Raw genomic sequence first — 19,268 nt, 5'->3', positions numbered from 1 at the left:
TGTGCCTTTCCAGTGCCAGACATTACCTGATTGCATGAAGGGAAGCCTTGTGTTGAACTCTGGAAAGATTGTTTTTCTTTCTCAGACATTGTCACAAACATGAGTAAATCAAATATACAGTTACAAGTGGTATTAAACTGTATATAGCCCCCAACTTAAACAGTGCTGACATTTATTAGAACAACTGCAGATGCTTCGATCTTTTGACTTTTGGGAGACACAGGAATGGTTTCGTTCCGGACTGCAGAATTCCACTCTGCTACAGCATTTTGAGGCAGCAGAATAAAATAATTCAATGTCTCTGCCAACAGTCAGCAGAACCAAACCTGGTGCCAGTCTGTACAGGAAAAGTACATTAATGAAATGGTTCAGAAAATTGCACTGGTAAAGTGATAGGGACTGAGGATTATACTACTGTGATCCATCTGTTCTGTAAGTATCCTCCTACTATCCAGATTATTCATTGTTTAACAAGTCATTATCCTTACACTTTGTTGTCAGGTTTCTTTCAGCTCTGATTCAGATTTCTGGTCAGCTCCCTATTTCCACAATCCAATTCCTACTGTGCTGTTTATTGGATGCCCTATTCCGTTGATTGTATTTGACTTACAACGTGTAATCTACCTTGAGTCTCAGTTAGAAAGACAGACTAGAAATAATGTAAATTAAAAAATGAATGAATAAATGTTTGAGTGATACTGGATACTCTGCCTTTTCATCCAAAGGACCCGATCCAGTGCGGGAGATGTTTTTGCTAGATCTGAGGGCTTCTGTCCTGGGATACTTCTGCCTTAGTGACCTCTACCTTCCCTGAAGGCTTTCAAGGTATGGAGGGGATGCAAAAACCCTTCAATTTCCCTACTGTGGTGTACCCATCAGGGAGGTCCTGAGCTTGCAACCCAAAACCATGGTTCTTTAGATTCTCTCAGGGCTTTTTTTCAGGGAAAAGAGGTGGTGGAGCTCAGTGGGTTGCCCTCGGAGAAAATGGTCACATGGCTGGTGGCCCTGCCCCCTGATCTCCAGACAGAGGGGAGTTTAGATCCCCCTCCGCGCCACATGGACACATGGCCACATGGCGCAGAGGGCGATCTAAACTCCTCTCTGTCTGGAGATCAGGGGGCGGGGCCACCAGCCATGTGACCATTTTCAAGAGGTGCCAGAACTCAGTTCCACTGCGTTCCGGCTGAAAAAAATCCCGGGATTCTCTCTTATGGAGGCCTACACCATTCTTGTGGAAATATAAACTTCCCAAAATGAGATAAAACAATCTAGAATACCATGCTAGATTAGAGACTGCTTGCCTTTTAAACTTGTACAGAACGATAGCGCCTACAACCACTAGAGAAATGATGAAAAGGGCTATGATCACCCAGTATCCTCCACCTCCTCCAAGAGTTTGAGAATCTGAAATGAAAGGTACACAATAATAAATTCCATCTTCCCCCCACAAAGCAATGAGCAGATGAGGAAGCCTGTCATGCTACTTTCTACCTTACTGCTATCCAGGGGTCATTTCGTAGAAAAAGAGCTGGAAGAACTCATTAGCATAGCTCATTAGCATATGCCACGCCTCGTGCCATCACTGGAATTGTGTCATTAGCATAACTGATTTGCATACGCCGCACCCCCTGACATCACCTATTCCGGCTGTTTTGGACCCAATCCTGGCCATTCAGGGCCGAAATTGGGCCCAAAATGGCAAAAAAGGGGCTGAAAATGGCTGAAAAGGGGCCCAAAATGGTCAGGACTGGGCCACGGATGAGCGGGAGAGTGATCCACCACCCGTCAGAGGCCCGATCCAGGCCGTTTCGGCCCCAATCCAGGCCAAAACGGGCCAAAATGGCCCAGAGTCAGGTGGGTGGGGCCACCTGACAAGTGGCCTCTTTGGGGCACTGCGTTCCTGTGCGTTCGCCCTCGAAATGAGCCCTGCTGCTATCTGTCTGCAACTCCCTTCTAACAGCATCTAGGAACTGTATTTTCCTCCTTTCTCACCTCAATTTGACTTGCAAATACTTCACGACAGGAATAAAGAAAGCTTAGGAACCCAGTGTAGATAATAGATTTAGATATTAAAATTTAATGTGGGAGTAAGAGAACATCTGAAATTCGTTTGAAGAGCCTAGATTGTTTCTCTCACTAGGCACGCATAGGTCTTCAAGACAAATGGGGCTCCGTGCATCATTAAGTGAACGTGAAGGGAAAGATGTATTTATTTATGTTTGCTTGATGACTCAGGAAAGCAATTATCCCACTCTTTCCAGGCAAAAGGGACAAAAGGGTTGTGTGTGACAGATGCTATTAGGGTTTTTGGTGGCATGAAACCTCATTATGATATGAACTGTAGGAGTATTCAGGTGGCTTCCACCTCAACTTTTCGTCCAAATGTTCAAAAATGGTGAGATTGGGTTTGGGGCTAGTGGGTGAACTACCTATATTGCACAAAATGTAATGTTTTGAGCATCTTAAGTTTATTAATTGACTCATGAGCAGAAGTATTTAAACAATGGGCAAAAATCAGCACTAAGTGACATTGGGTTGAATCCCAGAGATCTGGGCCGTTTCCACACAGCTTACCGCTGCTCATAACAACCCAGAAGATCGCGCGAAAACGCGGAAGATCGCATTTTCTCGTGCAAAATTTGCGCGACGTCACATGACATCGCACAAATCTCGCGCGAGAAAATGCGAACTTCTGCGTTTTTTGCGCGATCTTTCGGGTTGTTACGAGCAGCGGTAAGCCGTGTGGAAACGGCCCTGTTTTACTAGATCAACTACTAGATCTGTTCTACTACTTTCCTCCAGTGGAAGAAGGCTTCCCCTGATGCAGGACACTCAGATTCTTGCATTGTGGGAAGACTCCATCTATTTCAAGAAAGATTCTCTGCCTGTGCAATGGATTCACAAGATCCCATCTGCTCTTTAAGTAGTAACGATGAGCTTCAGAAACACTTTCAGGGACTGACTGAAAGGATCTCTAAAGGCTAATTTCCTATTGTCAAAGAGTGCTGAAGTTAGTACCATCATTTTTGCGGCTGAGTCTTCTTGGGGGTCCTGACTTCTCCCAGGACTGCATGGTTCAGGGTGGGACTCAAAATACTTAGGTCCAATGATCTTGCACCTTCTTGCCCTCCATAGGCTGGGACTGAGTTCTTTGCCTAGCAGAAGAACTCTCTCGTTCATAACCCAATTAAGCAGATGGGGAACGATAGTCCCAAAAATATGCTGGATGGAGTAAGATCCTCTTTAGTTCTGTTGAGTTTTTCTTCCTTGTAACATGACGAGGGCCAGAGTGCGAATCTTCTTATTCAAAGCTTTTGCTTCATCTTTACACATGGATTGCTTTCAAAATCTATCTGGATTTTAGTGAAGAGGCAAATCCCTAGCAACCTATCAACATTTTCAAGATTCTACGATGGGGTACGATGTCACTGTAGAATACTGAATTCGTATTCAACATGAGTATTATCTTATCTTAGGTACTAGGAGGATGTTCTCCCCCAACAGATTCTACAGACTGTCAAAAAACAGCATGCGCGGTACCTGAACTGGAACTGTCCAGGGTCACCAAGATCCAGTGCCCACCTCTCAAAAAGAAACTGATGTTTTGGGCCTCCAAGGACTGCTTAATAGCAGCTATTCTCTGTAAATGTAACAATAAAAATGTTATACATGTTCAGGAAGTTAACTGAGGGCTACACTGAAAGGCTGGAACATCATCAGGGCCTTTTTTCTGCTGGAAAGCGGTGGAACGGAGTTCCGGCACCTCTTGAAAACGGTCACATGGCCAGTGGCCCCGCCCCCTGATCTCCAGACAGAGGGGAGTTGAGATTGTCCTCCGCGCCAGCGGCACGGAGGGCAATCTCAACTCCCCTCTGTCTGGAGATCAGGGGGCGGGGCCACTGGCCATGTGACCCTTTTCTCCGAGGGTGATTTAAACTTTAAAAAACTCCCCCCTTGTTCCAGCTGACCCAAAGTGATGTCATTGTGTGGTCCTGAGTTCCACTACTGAGTTCCACCACCTCTTTTCCCAGAAAAAAAGCCCTGAAGAAACTCAATAAGCAATAAACGGGTAATTTGAAAAAAACTTATATTGATTTTTTAGCAACATGCCTCTGCATTTCATAATAGCAGAAACTTGTTACTAAGAAACAGTAGTGTCCACATGGGGGTGGTTGCTGCCCACCATACAGAGAGAAGACAGCCCTAAAAACATGATGGAAAGCCATTTTGAGTTTATGAGAACTAGAGCTTGCATTGTGTATGTGTGGTATGGAGAACGCCCTCAAGTAATAGCTGAATTATGGTGACCTCTGGTGGGCTTTTCATGGCAAAAGACTAACAGAAGTGGTTTGCCATTGCCTGCCTCTGCAACCCTGGTCTTTGCTGGTTACTAACCAAGGCCAACTCTGCTTAGCTTTTGAGATCTGACGAGATCAGGCTCACCTGGGCTATCCAGGTCAGGGTGCATTGTGTATAATCACTATTAAAATCAAGATCCATATTCTAAAATCACAATTACTTTAATTTCATGCATATGAGAACTGCAGGGTTTATTCTAGTTTATAGGTGAATCCACTGCTGAGTTAATCTAGCAATTCCGCCCCTGCCCCCCAATAACATCCAGTCTCATTGGAGTGGCTGCCTTAAAAGGGTGGTGGGCAAGACAATATGAAAGAGAACAATTTCTTTTATACTCCTAAATTAAAAAGTGGGGTGTGATATTCTTTTCAAATGCATTGCATTGCATTGCAAGAATGCAGCCTGTTTTCCACTATGACTTGTGCTCCAGGACGCAAGAGGAAAAACAAAAGTGGAAAGGTGTTGGCATGCTTGATGAATGCTGCCTTCCTGGCTACCTCTCTGAAGGTGGCCTCACCCTCATGGGCTTCCTTAGACCTCAGACGTGGGCAAAGGGGTGCCTGGGTTACTTCACCCTGCAAGGCAGGTCCCCACTTCCCTGGAGGCCATTCTTGTGAGGCCGAGCTAGTCTTCCCTCTCTCCTTCCTGGTTTTAGAGCCCCCTTTATCTCTCTCCCCCCATTAGAGAGCGCCTCACTCCCTTCCATGTGCCCCGCCTGAGGGTGAGGCACAACAGCTGGACCAAGGGCTGCAGAATGGCTCTGCCCCAGCCTCCCCGCCAATGGTCGTGGCTGGGCCCAGCTCTGACTTCTCATTCTGGCTGCTGGCTCTGCTCTGGTCCATCTAAGGGAGGGCCCCGGCTTCTGCTTCACTGTGGGCCTAGAGAAGTCCTGCCCCAGAGTTGTGAGCCGCAGTGGCGTTTGCTGCAGATGCTGTGTTTGGGCACTCCCGTCCCAACCTGACCACTTCTCAGGGCTCCAGGGAGGTGGGCCGCTCATCACAGCCCCATTCAGCCAGCAGCCGCTGCTTCCATTTCGTTCTTCTGCCTGCCCCCAGAGGTGGAGTGCCGCTCTGCGCCTTTGGGGCAGTGACTGCTGTGGAGGCTTCTGGGCCTGGCTTGGGCGCAGACTTGCTGGCTTCGGCCCTGACCGAGCTATTCTGCAATGCTGGCTCCAGGCACCTGTGTTGGCCCTACGAGGCCAACAGAGTACACAGGCTAAGGCCTTCCCCAGATGTTGCTTCCTAGCACTGCTAGTCAGAGATTTACTGCCTCTGGACAGTGGGCACCCTTTAGGCACCGTGACTAATAGCCTTTGACGGACCTTTTCTAATCCCTTTTGAAAGCCGCCTGTGCTAGTGAGCGTCACTACATTGTGTGGCAATGAAATCCCACAGTTTAATTGCTCAGTGAGGGAAGGAGTACTTGCTTTAGTGTGACCTGAATCTGTTGTAAGTAAAATGGACATTCTGCAAGACATTATGTTAAATGAGACATAATGACGTCAAATAGGATGTTACCTTGCGCTCTCTAAATTAATAGGTCTGGTTACCTTATTGCTAGATACTGTCCTTTTCCTTTTTGGGTGGCTCAGAGCCTGAAGCACATACAGGTCAGCTACGGTGGGCAATCCAGGCCTTACCACAGTTACAAGACTCTCTTCGGGTATATTTGTTTCCTGAAGAGAGAAAAAGACACACAGGAATTTAGTGGACCTGCATGACTATATTGCATTTTCTTAAATATATTTATTTTGAATTTGATCCCTTTGAGTTAGGAAAAAAATCCATACAGGTAAGATCACAGAAATTGCACAAGATTAGTCAGGATTTGGGAAAAAAACAGTGAAAAGCAGATGCAAACAAACTACCTTTTTTATATATATCAAAAATCTTTCGATCCATAGAATATCAAACGTTGGCACTCATGACAAGATTGTCTTGTGTGTTAACCAAGATCCTCTCCTCCCTAGTTTTAACTCATTGTCATGATGTCCAATCCTGTGCATGTTTACTTAGAAGTAAGTTTTTCCAAACACAATGTGAAGACTTGGTTTTCTTCTAGAGTCACCAGCAGAACAGGGCAGAACAGGGATTCAAACCGAGGCCTCCCAGATTCTAGTCTGACACTCTAACCACTGCACCGCTTTAGCTTTCTGTTATCACCTCCAGACATCTACTATTTCACCTAACTCTGCTGAAAACGAGAAATATAGTTGGATGTCATCAACAAGCTGGTGCGACTTCACTCTAAATCTCTAGATGATCTCTCGTAGTGTCCGGGGATAGCCTGGGAAGCCCCAGATTTACCTGCCGGCCCCCTCGGAGCATCCAGGGCCATCCAGGAGGTGGGGACGACAGGGGAGTCCAGCAGACCACCACAGCCCCTCTAGTCCCAGGAGAGCCGGGAGAGCCAGGAGAGGCGGCACGGGCCATCCCTGCTTCTGCCGAAGCCGCGGAGGTGACAGGAGCCATTCTGGCCACCAGCAGAGCTGGAGGAATGCCCGGGGAGGAAGGTGGGATGAAGCAACTCTCCCTTGCCTCCTCCAAAGTAGAGCAGCCCAAAGATGGGGGGACGTGGCACAACTCCCCCCAATGCTGAGGGAAGCCCCTCTGCTGGGACAGGCGGCAGGGGAAGCGTGGGCCAAGGGGCTGCAGCGTGGAGGGCAGGCCATCTGGATGGGCAGGCCCAGCCAGCCCCACCCTCCAGAGCAGCCATAAATGGATGAGGGAGGGGCCGTGGGCAGGGGAAGCCCAGGAGAGCCTCAGACTGGGACAACCTGCTGCCAATCGCCCCAGGGAGGATAAGGCAGCACGGGATAGGATGGAGCCTGGGGGAGGGTGCCAAGGGGGGCCTATAAAAGTGGACAGGGACAAGGAGCAGATGAGTAGTTGGGAGGGAGTGTGTGAGTTGGAGAGACGAAAGAGCATGGCAAGGTCAGAGAGCGAGAGAGCGAGAGTGACAGCGACTGCCCCAATGGAGGGAGAGAGGGATCTAGAGTGTCTCCAACCCCCCCCTTCTGTATTTGAGGCTTTCCTTGAGACCTAGCTGCTGCCCAGGCCAACCTGGAGGGCATGCCATGCCCAGGCTCCGACGAACCTGGGGAGGAGCCTGACACATAGCAATTTCACGTAGACCTTAGCATGGGGGACAGAATATTGGATTCCACTGCATCAGTCCCAAAAAGCAAAGCAGCTGCCCCCCAGCACTGTTTTTTGTTTCCCTAATATTCAACTCAACAAATCAGTCCAGAAGGATGCTAAATAGCACGGCCAATAAAACTTGCTCTCCCCTGAGTCTGGAGATTTCATTGGAAGCAGGCCAGACGGCTTCGTATCTCCATTCTCTGCCAATTCCACAACAGCATAGAGCCTTTCCTTTGGCCAGATTTAATGTTATGCCATCTGCAATCCTGTATGGAGGATTTCAAAAGGTTCCCTGTGCCGCTAGATATTGTCCCTGGAAGCTAGGTTGCATTGAAACCATCTCACAGATTCTTCTCTATTGTCCTTTTTATTTACAATACAATACAATATTTATTAATATGGTTTAGGACCAGCACAGAAACCCAAAATTGTTCCTCTGAATAAAACACACAAAATTACAGGACATAAAACATGATTTATATGTAATTTACACATAAAATGCTTTGTAAATAGATAATATTTGTTAAAAATCAGTTATTTCCTTGCAAATCTTACACGTTGCAGCAAGAAATCTAACACAGGGAGCAGTAATCAATGGGTTATCACCTAAAAGCAGTTTCCTGATAAGTTCTGAGTTGGAACAGCCCAAAAGCCTACCTAGCAAAGGAGCAATAAACTTTGGATATTCACACAGAATTTACCGTGGAGCAAAACACGCTCATTTGTCTCCACCATGCCTTCTCCACAGAGGCAGACCCTCTCACACATTGGTATCCGTCTATAATGCCCCTCCATCACTGCTGAGGGGAGACCCTTTTATGTCAAAATTTGTAGCAAATATCTAAATTCAGTTCTGGAAAATAAGATGGGACTTTCCGACCCCACTAAGATCTACTTCATGCTGAATGACTCCTCTCCAGATATAACTGAGAAGGTGGCTATATTTCTGAGAAGATATAAAGAGCTATCCTGATAATATATTTATTTATAACCCTAATGCAGTCTGTATATCATGCTTCACTCTATGCGTTTTATGCCAATAAAGGACTGATTGATTGACTGAAAAATAGAAACAGGTTGAGAAAATCCATTTTGACCCAGAAAGTCAGGTGTTACATGCCCGCTATTTGCTCAAACACTTTGTCCCAAAAGAAGATATTCGGCCCAGGCTCACAGTTGCTCAAATGGGGCAGAATCAGAGATGCCTTTTTTCAGGGGGGATTTCAAGACCATCTCCTTCAAGGTGGCTAGTACAGCCCCTCCTCTTTGATGAAGAATTCATCACACCCAGGATCCAGTTGGCAATCCCCTCCAGCTAGAAGTAACAAGCCACCAAAGGTAAGGATCGAAAACAGAAGCCGTGGGCTACACTCCTCTAAGCAATGTATTTGTATCCTGAAATGTATTCAAATGACTGCGACTAGGAGGACTGTGGTTGTGCTCTAAATGTGGAGGCACACCTTTAATGTTCCGGTTTAATGACTGGAGATATTCACAATCAAGAAAGAGCACCTTTGCAATCCGCTGAGTTACGACAAGGCCGATGTCCTCCCGCCAAGCAGGTATGTTCGGGTTGTACAAATCCAGATACTCAGAAAACCTTAGATGAAGTACTTGAAAATGATCTGGAAACAGGAAGTGAGAACACCACTAAATCATGAAGTAAAAGGTAAGCTTTGTTATAAAAAAAAAGTATTTTTCTCTATCTGAAATTCTTGTCACCATGAAAGAGGTAGCTAATGGCAGAAGTACATATTACATATATAATAAAATCTTAATAGTTAAGGGAAAGCAGCTTTGGGAGGACCGTTTGTCATGTCTTTGTAAACCATCTTGAGCCCACCAAATGGGAAAAAGAGATCTACAGCACCAACAAGGTTTCTCTTGGCTACTGTCCCTTTCAAGATTTCACTTTCTCCGCTCCATTAAGGTTTGTTAATCACTTCCTATTTCCCCACAAGGTACAGATCCATAAAATTAACCAATCAGTGGTTAATTCTTACACAACAGTCTTTGATTCTGGCAACCTATCTATTATAGAAATATCTGAACCAGCCAACACAGAAATTCTTCAATGGTAGGAAAAGAACCTCAGAAGATCTTAAGGGTTTTTCTCTTGGCTAGGTCACAGAACCCCATTTGACTCTCCTGCCTAAGACCCTGGAGTTTTCTGCACCCCCCACCCCACCCCCTCGGTTCTGGCTCCATTTGCTTCGTTTTATCCCCTGATTTCTGCACACAAATTTTTGCCTTTAGTTTTCGCTTCACATTTTTTGGTTTTCTGGATCACTGAGACCAATGAAACACTGGTTCATTTCTGCTCACAGCAAATTGTGCAACAGTGTCCCAGGGTAGAAGCAAACTTTATATTTTAGTAAGTTTTGTCTAGGTGTGAACTTCCAGGGGTCTAAATGAGAGAGAGAGAGAGGACAAGGTAGAAGAGACTTGGCATGAACAGTAGCTCCCCGACTTTTGTTGAATGGCCCCCTCGTCTGCCCCGGGTGAATGTTGGTGTATGTGTGCTTCCTTCTTCCCAATACTGAGGAATCATTGTGATGGCAGAGGGAAGTACACAGGTCTAGCCTTGACTCCATGGAGGATTCCTTGTAGCTAGGGCTTTTTTTCAGCGGGAACGCGGTGGAACAGAGTTCCGGAACCCCTTGAAAATGGTCACATGGCTGGTGGCCCCACCCCCTGATCTCCAGACAGAGGGGAGTTGTTTAAACTCCCCTCTGTCTGGAGATCAGGGGGCGGGGCCACCAGCCATGAGACCATTTTCTCTGAGGGCAACACATTGAGTTCCACCACCTCTTTTCCCAGAAAAAAAGCCCTGCTTGTAGCTGAACAGGGAGCTCAGTTTGTTTTCATCTCACAAGCAGCCACCGGACGGGATGACTCTCCATCATCAGGCATGCCAGTTTCTTGCAGAACAATCCTTGGGCAGCGAAAGGATTCTAAGCTTCAAGGAACAGCAATCTCTGGCAGATATCCTCAGAGCCTTATTTCTCTCACCGCCCTACAGTGACCTTGAGGTTCAAGGACTGGGGTGGGGGAGTTGAAGTCACACACCATCCCAGGAGCCCAAGCAAATATCTTTTCAGGAACCAAGGGGGACCCATCCCTCCTTCATGCACTGCAGGATCCCAAGGGAGGAACTGGGAACGTGCCTCCTTCAATCCCAACCCCCTTCCTCACTGGGTTCTCTCAAGGACACATGGACCTTGGTAGGGTCCCAGATACCTCTATTCTCCCGGCAGGAGGTGAGGGGACCTGGCACTTACCGCGTGCGGGCAGCACGTAGTCCCTCTAGTGCATGCGCTCCAGAGCATGCGTGATGTCACCTCTGGGGGTGCTGTCATTGTGCCAGATGTGTGGGGCTCCAAAACCGGCCCCAAATGAAGCGCTGGAGCATTCCCACGGCCAGTGCGATGTCATCACCCCTGGAAGTGATGTTGTCACAGTCCTTGTGAGAGCATGCACCACGCGTGTTCCTGCGGTGCTTGCCACCTCCCGCCAATCACTGGCAGGTCAGCAGGCATGGATGCAAACTCCCAGGAGTTTACCCGCCACCAGCGGGCACCTGGCAACCCTACTCTGGAGTCCAAATCCTTTTCTGATCTCAGAGATCCTTTCAGCTGCCAAGAGTTAGGGAGCGGCTTTACCACCTGAAGGATCATGAAGGGCCTTACATAACACTAATGACTCTTTCACACAGTCCCCTCTTGCTCTTGTTTAATTGGGACCTATTGAGGGAGACACTCAAAAAGCATGCCCCATTGTTTAGGGAACTGATTTCTGGACTGGAATGCAGAACTGGAATGAACTCCATGCATTACCCCACTGTGTGCCTGGCCACGGCTTGACACTGGAAGCCCCCACTGAGCTGCAGAAATCCAGAGAACTGGGAGCTTCGAGCCTCTCTTAGTCCACCTGCAGGAGAATTAAAAGGGGCAGAATCTGCATAGCGTAACACAAATTAAAAGGAAATTGCCTCACCCAAAACTTGGATAACCTTGGAATCCTGGAGCATGGAATTCCCACGGGAAGCCTGAACGGTCACTCTGACTTCCCCCGTCTCGGTAAAACTAGTCACCAAAAAGTTCTCCAATGAAAGGTGCGCCTATTTTTTTAAAAAAGTAAGAAAGGAGAGATTGAACGGTGGCTGGAGAAAACACATGTAAGAATGATGTCCACACTGTAGTCGTGAAAGCAGAAGCTGAAATATGTAAGCTTGGTTCAAGCTGTACGTTTGAACTTCGTTTCTGTAGGCCTTGTACAGTCATGGAACTTGCTTTCAGTGCCAGGGCACAATCTTGGAAAATCCTCCTGGGCAAGTGCAGAGAGCATTTCCATCAGCACTGACCAGGGCTTTTTTTCTGGGAAAAGAGGTGGTGGAACTCAGTGGGTTGCCCTCGGAGAAAATGGTCACATGGCTGGTGGCCCCGCCCCCTGATCTCCAGACAGAGGGGAGTTGAGATTGCCCTTCGTGCAGCTCCAGTGGCGCAGTGGGCAATCTACACTCTTCTCTGTCTGGAGATCAGGGGGCAGGGCCACCAGCCATGCGACCATTTTCAAGAGGTTCTGGAACTCTGTTCCACCGCATTCCAGCTGAAAAAAAGCCCTGGCACCGACTAACCACAAGCTATCCCCACACATCAGAAATTAAGGGCAAAAGATCCCATAGATCTGGGTATCCTTGACTAGGGTGCCGCAAGATGAATGCCCCGAGTCGTGTGATTTGGGGGACGCTGCCAATCATCTGGGCAACGGGGCTTGTGCAGGGGCTACCAGCCAGACGATCAGCAAGAGATTGGGAATGGAAGTCTGGCAAGCCTGGAAGGAGGTGGGAGGAGCATGCTACAGGCTCCACATCCCTTTGGGAACAGCCCTGCTGCTGGGGCTTATTCCCAAACCGTCTTGATCCCCAGGTGTTTGTTTATTGATAGAAATTAAGCACAGTGGCAAATATACACAGTTGTATGCAACGAAGCCTTGACTTGTTTGAAAATGAAAAGCAGCCTCAAGAGTTTGCAATGCTGAGCAGAGGAGCAGTCATGATGAACTTCACCCTTTCCCCACGGGCAACAGTCCAAGGTCCCTCTGCTGCTTCCTCCGCTCCTGCCTTGCCCAGTAACAGACGTGTGTTTACCCTTATCTGGAACTCTACAGGGAGGAAGCTGGTAGGCAGATTAATCTCCCCCCCACTCCTCCTCTACTTTAGACTGCAGCCCCAGGGACTGTTTTCATTTATCAACTCTGAGACTTTGTTACACTCATTTGCACGTGATTTTTAGTTTGCCTCTAATTGCTCACCATCAAATGCCTAATATAAATATGCATCACTGCAATTTATTCTTCACAGCTAGTAAAAGGAGTATCAGTATTCGATATTGGTATAGTTCAAGATCATACAGTCTGCTTCTCAAAGGCTGGTCAAACTGGGATATAACTGAGAGCCTATTGGGACAACTGGCCTTCAGGGTTAAGGAGAATAAAAAGGGAAGATAGTAGCAGTAGAAAACTCTTTAAACAAACAATATCGTTAAAGATATTGTTAAAGCTGGTTGTTCAAAGGGAAACTTCTTTGAGCCAAGAGGAAAGGCACGAGAGAGATATATGAATAAATAAATACATTTGAGACTTCCTGTTATGCATTACTGTAAAACCGGGTAATGTTTAAAATAATGAAAAGCATAGATCATTTTTAATCCAATACCTGAAGGTTGTTTCCAATCCACCAGTAAAACAGTGTGAAGTTTGGGTTCCTTGGCAGAGTGATGGCTGTCAGGTTCACCTCCTGATTTTTGCCAATGACAGGAATGACTTCCAGATGTAAGGCCTGTAACGGAGCTAGAAAGAATCCCACTCGTCAGTGATCACGCATAGGCCTCACATTGTTTTGCACTCTCAGCTCTACAGGTGTTCCACCTGGCCTTAGGAGCTACTATCTCTGTCTTGAGGAAGCGCATCCATGCTGGTTGTTATTGTTGAGGAACACATCCAGAGGGGATGCCCTTATCAGAGGGGGGCACCACGGACCCCAGCTATTAAAGCCAGCAACAGCTGGAAGGTGGGAGTACGAGTGAAGGACTGACATCTGTAATGTTCCCCACACCACTCTTTCCATCAACTGACAGCTGTTCACATTCTGCCAGGCCTCCACAATTGCGGCAGTATCTGCAGAAGTATTTTCTGTTGTGGAGGGGAGGAAAAACGGTCAAAGCGTTGCATCTCAGCAAACTGCCTTTCCCAACTCAGAGTTGGCAACCCTAAGGCTGAGTGTGGATTATTCTGGGAGGGGATACTTGGTGGTGTCCCACATCTCCAAGGAGGAGTAACAGTCAGAGCAGGAGTGGCAATCGGGCATCTACCACAGCGTGTTTATTTATTTAGCATCATTTATAGTCCACCTTTCTTACTGATACTCAGGGATTACACAACATGATTTAATGCAATCAGTAGATTGATACATACTATATATAACATAGGAGGACTAGAATTTTAGAAATTTTAAACAAAGCGGACATCTGAACAGAGTATAAGTATTAAACATGGCATGCTAAACAATGCAGAACATGCTATTTTTAAGCAGAAAAAACAGTGTTGCACTTACCTGTAACTGTTGTTCATCTACGGTCTTCCGGTGCAGTCCCACATGGGGACTGTGCACGCACAGGCCTGCTGATTTCGGAGATTTTTTAGCTAAAAACCACTGGGGGCGCTCTCGCCTCTCAGCGCGCATGCGCAGCCGCTTTCCCGCCTAAAGCGGCGCCTTAAGTAGGCGGAGCAGCGCCCCACCCCGCCTCGGTCCTCTTTTGCCGCCTTGCCCAAAGGTTAGTCAAAGCATCAGCGGGGAAGGAGGGAGGGCGTGTGTGCCTTCATTAAAATGCCTGCGTAGTTAATTTGTTCTATAGTTCTTCAGGGATTTTTGAACGCTGCTTTGAATACACTATAGAAAAGCAGGTTAAAAAACCTTTCATCAAGTAATTCAAACAATGCCATTTTAAAAGGCCGAGGCAACAGGTTAAAATCCAATTTCTAGCAGTGTTTCTTTATATAAGAAGAAGACTGAATAAGTAACCTTTTTTCAGAATCAAATTGCCTTGAGCAATTGAGAACTGTTTTAATGCCACCCACTAAAATGTCTCTTTTCTGAAAAAGTAGAATCTATTCCGTTCAGAAAAAGTGGGGTTTCCCAGGCCTTTACTGGACCTACCGCATGGCACTGAAGGTAAAAACTGCGAGGTCTGAGCCAACAGTGTTTGTGAAATTAAGCGCCAAAGGTGATACGACGCGGCAGACCTGTGATCATAAATCTCCTTTTTAAAACTGTACTTTGAGACAGCTGCGTGGGACTGCCAGTTTGATTGGAGAAGGGTTGTTTCACCTTACAGCCTGTGCTGCTTCCCCAACCGAAACTGCTCCCCTGAAGCTGCTATTAACTCTGCAGGGGGGAGATAAATATTTTTACTCCTGTGGAGATAAAAGTAGGCTTTTGGGAGATGTGGGGAGGGAGGGGTGCTTAGACTGGAGAAATGGTTGTCATGAAGAGCTCTCCCATATCTTGTCTAATTCAGAGTGGTGTATTGTTAGACTGTTGGACTAGAATAGGGAAGATGGAGAGGATAAAAGGGAGAGGAGGAGATTGTTGTAAGCCAATTTGAGTCCCCTTTGGGGAGAAATGTGGAGCATAAATGAAATAAATAAAACAAAACATAAATAGTATGGCCCTAGGGCCATGTCACCCTAGAGTTGCCAGACTGTGCCTGGCAACTGGTGGGAGGTTTGAAGGTGGGGATATGGGGAGGCTGTGATGTTGTGTGTGTTGCTATGTGACGGGCAAGGAAAACCCATAAGTGGCATAGGGTAGCTCTAGAAATTGCTGGAAACTCTATGGTAAAACCAGTGAGTTTCCAGAGATTCCTAGAGCTACCCTAATCAAATTTTATTATTCCAGGTTCTCCCTGGAAGTGACATAGAAGCACACACGATGCCAATGTTATTTAGAGCAGCAGGGGGAAAGGATGGCTGCTGGCAGGTGGCCTCCTGCTATGGCTAGCAGCCATATGTCACCCAGATGTGTGATTACCACAAGAGGAGCGAGCTGGTCACATCTTTAATTTGACAAAAGCATTTGTCCATTGAATAAGCAGAGGTTAAGGCTGCAGTCCTAAGAACATTTTCTCGAGAGTAAGCCGCACAGAAAAAAATGAGACTTACTTTTGACCTATTAAGAGTGCTCGCTACATGATGGAATTTTAGAAATACTACCCCTAATTATTATCATCACCAGGGCTTTTTTTCTGGGGAAAGAGGTGGTGGAACTCAGTGGGTTGCCCTCGGAGAAAATGGTCACATGGCTGGTGGCCCCGCCCCTGATCTCCAGACAGAGGGGAGTTGAGATTGCCCTCTGTGCCGCTGAGCAGCGCGGAGGGCAATCTCAACTCCCCTCTGTCTGGAGATCAGGGGGCGGGGCCACCAGCCATGTGACCATTTTCAAGAGGTTCCGGAACTCCGTTCCACTGCGTTCCCGCTGAAAAAAAAGCCCTGATCATCACTAAATCTAAGTAGGAAAAAACTGAAAGGGGGAAAAACTTAGGACTTACAATGAACCTGCACAAACACAACAGCTTCCTCTTGGCCGGCTGCATTCTCAGCTATAACCGAGACACGGTAAACTCCCGGATTCTCATAGCGGTGCTGAATGGGCTCATTTGTCAATGTGAGGTTCATGTATATCGCCTTAAAACCATCCCCATGGTCAACTTGATATTTTGCATTTAAGATATCGCCCTATGAAAAATGGAAAACAACCAAAATAAGACTTCTGCTAAGTTAGTTCCATTACAAAATCTGGCAATAGGACAGACACAATATTAAACACGGGGAGATATTGCTGCCAATTCTTTTACTGTGCTGAAGACAATAATTTTTCTCTTTTTAAAAACAAAAGACAGCCAGTGGATTATCAAAAATACTAGCTCAGGAAATGTCAGGAATAAGGGAGAATATTCTCCGCCTGTTCGGCATTTCTCTGCTTCTTTATAGGAGGACTTGTTTGTTAATAACATGTTTACCTTGAAAACTGAAATACCAAAATAACATTTGCAATGCATGTTCAAAACAAACTTTCGAAAAGTTCACTCGTTTTGCTGGAAATGATGCGCCACAATTCTAAAAGACAGTTAAAGGTCCTTTGGAAGTCACCAGCCAATAATTCAGCTGCAAAAGTGTGGTTAATTGCAGGGAGAGCAGTTCATAATATAGGAAGGATGAATCAAGATCCAGTTTGGTGTAGTGGTTAAGAGCAGCAGGACTCTAATCTGGAGAGCCAGGTTTGATTCCCCACTCCTCCACTTGAAGCCACCTGGGTGACCTTGGGCTAGTCACAGTTCTCTGGAGCTCTCTCAGCCCCACCCACCTCACAGGGTGTTTTGTTGTGGGGATAATAATAACATACTTTGTAAACTGCTCTGAGTGGGCATTAAGTTGTCCTGAAGGGCAACTTATAAATCGAATGTTATTATTATTATTAATAAGATGATTCCACAGCCTCAGGTTAAGAGCCAACATGGTGTAGTGGGTTAGAGTGCTGGACTAGGACATGAAAGACTCAAGTTGAATCCCTGCTATGCCATGTAAGCTTCCAGGGCCAGCAACACACTCCCAGCTTAAGGGTTGTTCTGAGGGAAAAAATGGAGGAGAGGAGAGGAGAAGGAAGCAAACCACTTTGGGTCCCCGTTGGGGAGAAAGATGGGGTAGAAATGAAGTTCTATTGTTTTTTTTACTGACTTCACAGTTCATATTTTTTGTGACAATGGCTGACTTTTCGGTGATGTCTTCAGCTGTATTTGTTTTAAATGTCGTTAGCCATTCTACGCTGTGAAGAAGCAGGATACAAATGCTTCAACAGAGTTCGCATTTTCTGAGAATTCTCTTCCGAATTATTATGCTGCCATATATGTCTCCTGGGAAATATGGTATTTGTTTCTTCTGAGTATTTATTTTCATTATTTTTAAAAAAATGTATATTTTAAAAAAATCTCTGCATTGGAAAGGTAAACAAATACATAGGAATAAAATTGGGTAATTCCCGGGAAGAGGGAGTTTTTATGATCTTACTTCTTTAAAAATATGATTTTTACAACATATATTTTAATTTTTTTCTCTGTAATAGAGTCAATAACTATTTATTTTCCAACCACTATGCAGAACTGACAGTGTCCAGTCTTACAGTGAAAATTATGGTTACCTGATCTTGTTTGACAATGAAAATGACATTTTCTCCAGGCTTAACTGCCAGGCTGTCCCCTTTGATGCTGATTTGCAACCCTTTAGGAGCCGTTGCTGGACACGCGTGCTGAAATATGTTTTGCTGCAAATCCACACCACCCTCACACACGTTAGAGATAACTTTGCGATACCTATAGGAAAAATAGAAGCCAATGGGCCAACAAGCAAAAAAATTAATTTGTCCTATGGATGTAAGTATTGGAATTTAGTCTGGATGATTTTGGATTAGGCTGTTTCTTAGGGCTCAAACAGACTAAAGGCAGATCTCAATTCTCCATTTTATCCATAAAATGCAAATTGCCTCAATTTGGCACAAGACTATACAGGGAAGGGAGAGAGGGCTTAACCCTTCAATCTCCATTCAGTTTCATTATTCAGAATTGGTCTCCCTTCTTTGTTATTTAAAGAGGGAAAATGCATATTTTAAAGGACACATCTTTTCTCCTTGAAGATGCTAACAGCAGAGCAAAGATAAGTTCAAATAGCAAATCTGAGCAGATTGAATAGTAATCTCTCCCCCTTCCCTGCATAGCCTGAAGCAAAATGAGGATAGAGAACTGTACAATTGGCAGTTTACAGATGGAACTTGACACGTGATCTTTACCTGGCCTGCTGGGAGACCTTTGCTGAAATTCCCAGTGTGGTGATGGTCAAAGCACATCTCCCACAACTTCCACCTATGATGTGAACTGGAAAACACTTCTCACACTGAAAGCATTATAAAAACCAGGGCTTTTTTCTGGGGAAAGAGGTGGTGGAACTCAGTGGGTTGCCCTCGGAGAAAATGGTCACATGGCTGGTGGCCCTGCCCCCTGATCTCCATGCGGCGCGGAGGGCAATCTCAACTTCCCTCTGTCTGGAGATCAGGGGGCGGGGCCACCAGCCATGTGACCATTTTCAAGAGGTTCCGGAACTCTGTTCCACCGCGTTCCAGCTGAAAAAAAGCCCTGATAAAAACCAATCCGCTTTCTTCAACAAGGGATGGGTAACATTACCAAGCCCTTGTGCACCTATTTAGAAAGGCATTCAACGAAACAAATAGCTAAAGGCTGGAAGGAGACAGTGAGAACACATTCCGCAACAAAACACACACACCGATACTTACCCTGTGCTGCTTCTGTATTCGTTTCCTAAAAGACAGTCTTCAGGAGGAGTTTCCGGATGAAACCAAAAGTCAGCGTAGCATGTGCTAGACTCAGATTTTAGTAGTGCTGAACGTTCAAACCCATAATCACTACAGGACAACAACAAAGATTAATTGTTCAACGGACGTGTCTTTGCTAGTTGTGGAGCTGTATGTCAAAGCTAGACTACGCTACACTGCATAGAACCCATTTAAATCGCCTCTGGTCCAGGGAGCACAGAGGCACAGGTGACATCTTGTGTTGCGCGTGCATGGTCTCACAGCTCTCCTCTTTGTTCTGAGACCAGCATGGAAGCCTTTCCTCATAGCATGGGATGACCTACCAAGAT

The 19,268-nt window shown here is 46.1% G+C and overlaps 1 protein-coding gene across 1 annotated transcript in view; it reads right to left on the bottom strand.

Moving 5' to 3' along the window:
- SORCS2 (sortilin related VPS10 domain containing receptor 2) overlaps positions 1-19,268 on the bottom strand; it is a 222,356-nt gene that overhangs the window by 13,979 nt on the left and 189,109 nt on the right. Inside the window, exons 20-28 of the mRNA XM_054984867.1 lie at positions 18,901-19,029; positions 17,755-17,926; positions 16,109-16,295; positions 13,219-13,352; positions 11,499-11,622; positions 9,015-9,127; positions 5,909-6,034; positions 3,541-3,640; positions 1,302-1,404 (exon numbers count right to left, since the gene is read on the bottom strand). Coding sequence (XP_054840842.1) covers positions 1,302-1,404; positions 3,541-3,640; positions 5,909-6,034; positions 9,015-9,127; positions 11,499-11,622; positions 13,219-13,352; positions 16,109-16,295; positions 17,755-17,926; positions 18,901-19,029 — 1,188 coding nt within the window. The remainder of the gene's footprint in view (positions 1-1,301; positions 1,405-3,540; positions 3,641-5,908; positions 6,035-9,014; positions 9,128-11,498; positions 11,623-13,218; positions 13,353-16,108; positions 16,296-17,754; positions 17,927-18,900; positions 19,030-19,268) is intronic.

Source organism: Eublepharis macularius, chromosome 7 (assembly GCF_028583425.1).
Source record: "Eublepharis macularius isolate TG4126 chromosome 7, MPM_Emac_v1.0, whole genome shotgun sequence".
In the NCBI taxonomy this organism is placed as follows: domain Eukaryota; kingdom Metazoa; phylum Chordata; class Lepidosauria; order Squamata; family Eublepharidae; genus Eublepharis; species Eublepharis macularius.
This window is presented reverse-complemented; position numbering and strand designations above follow the sequence as displayed.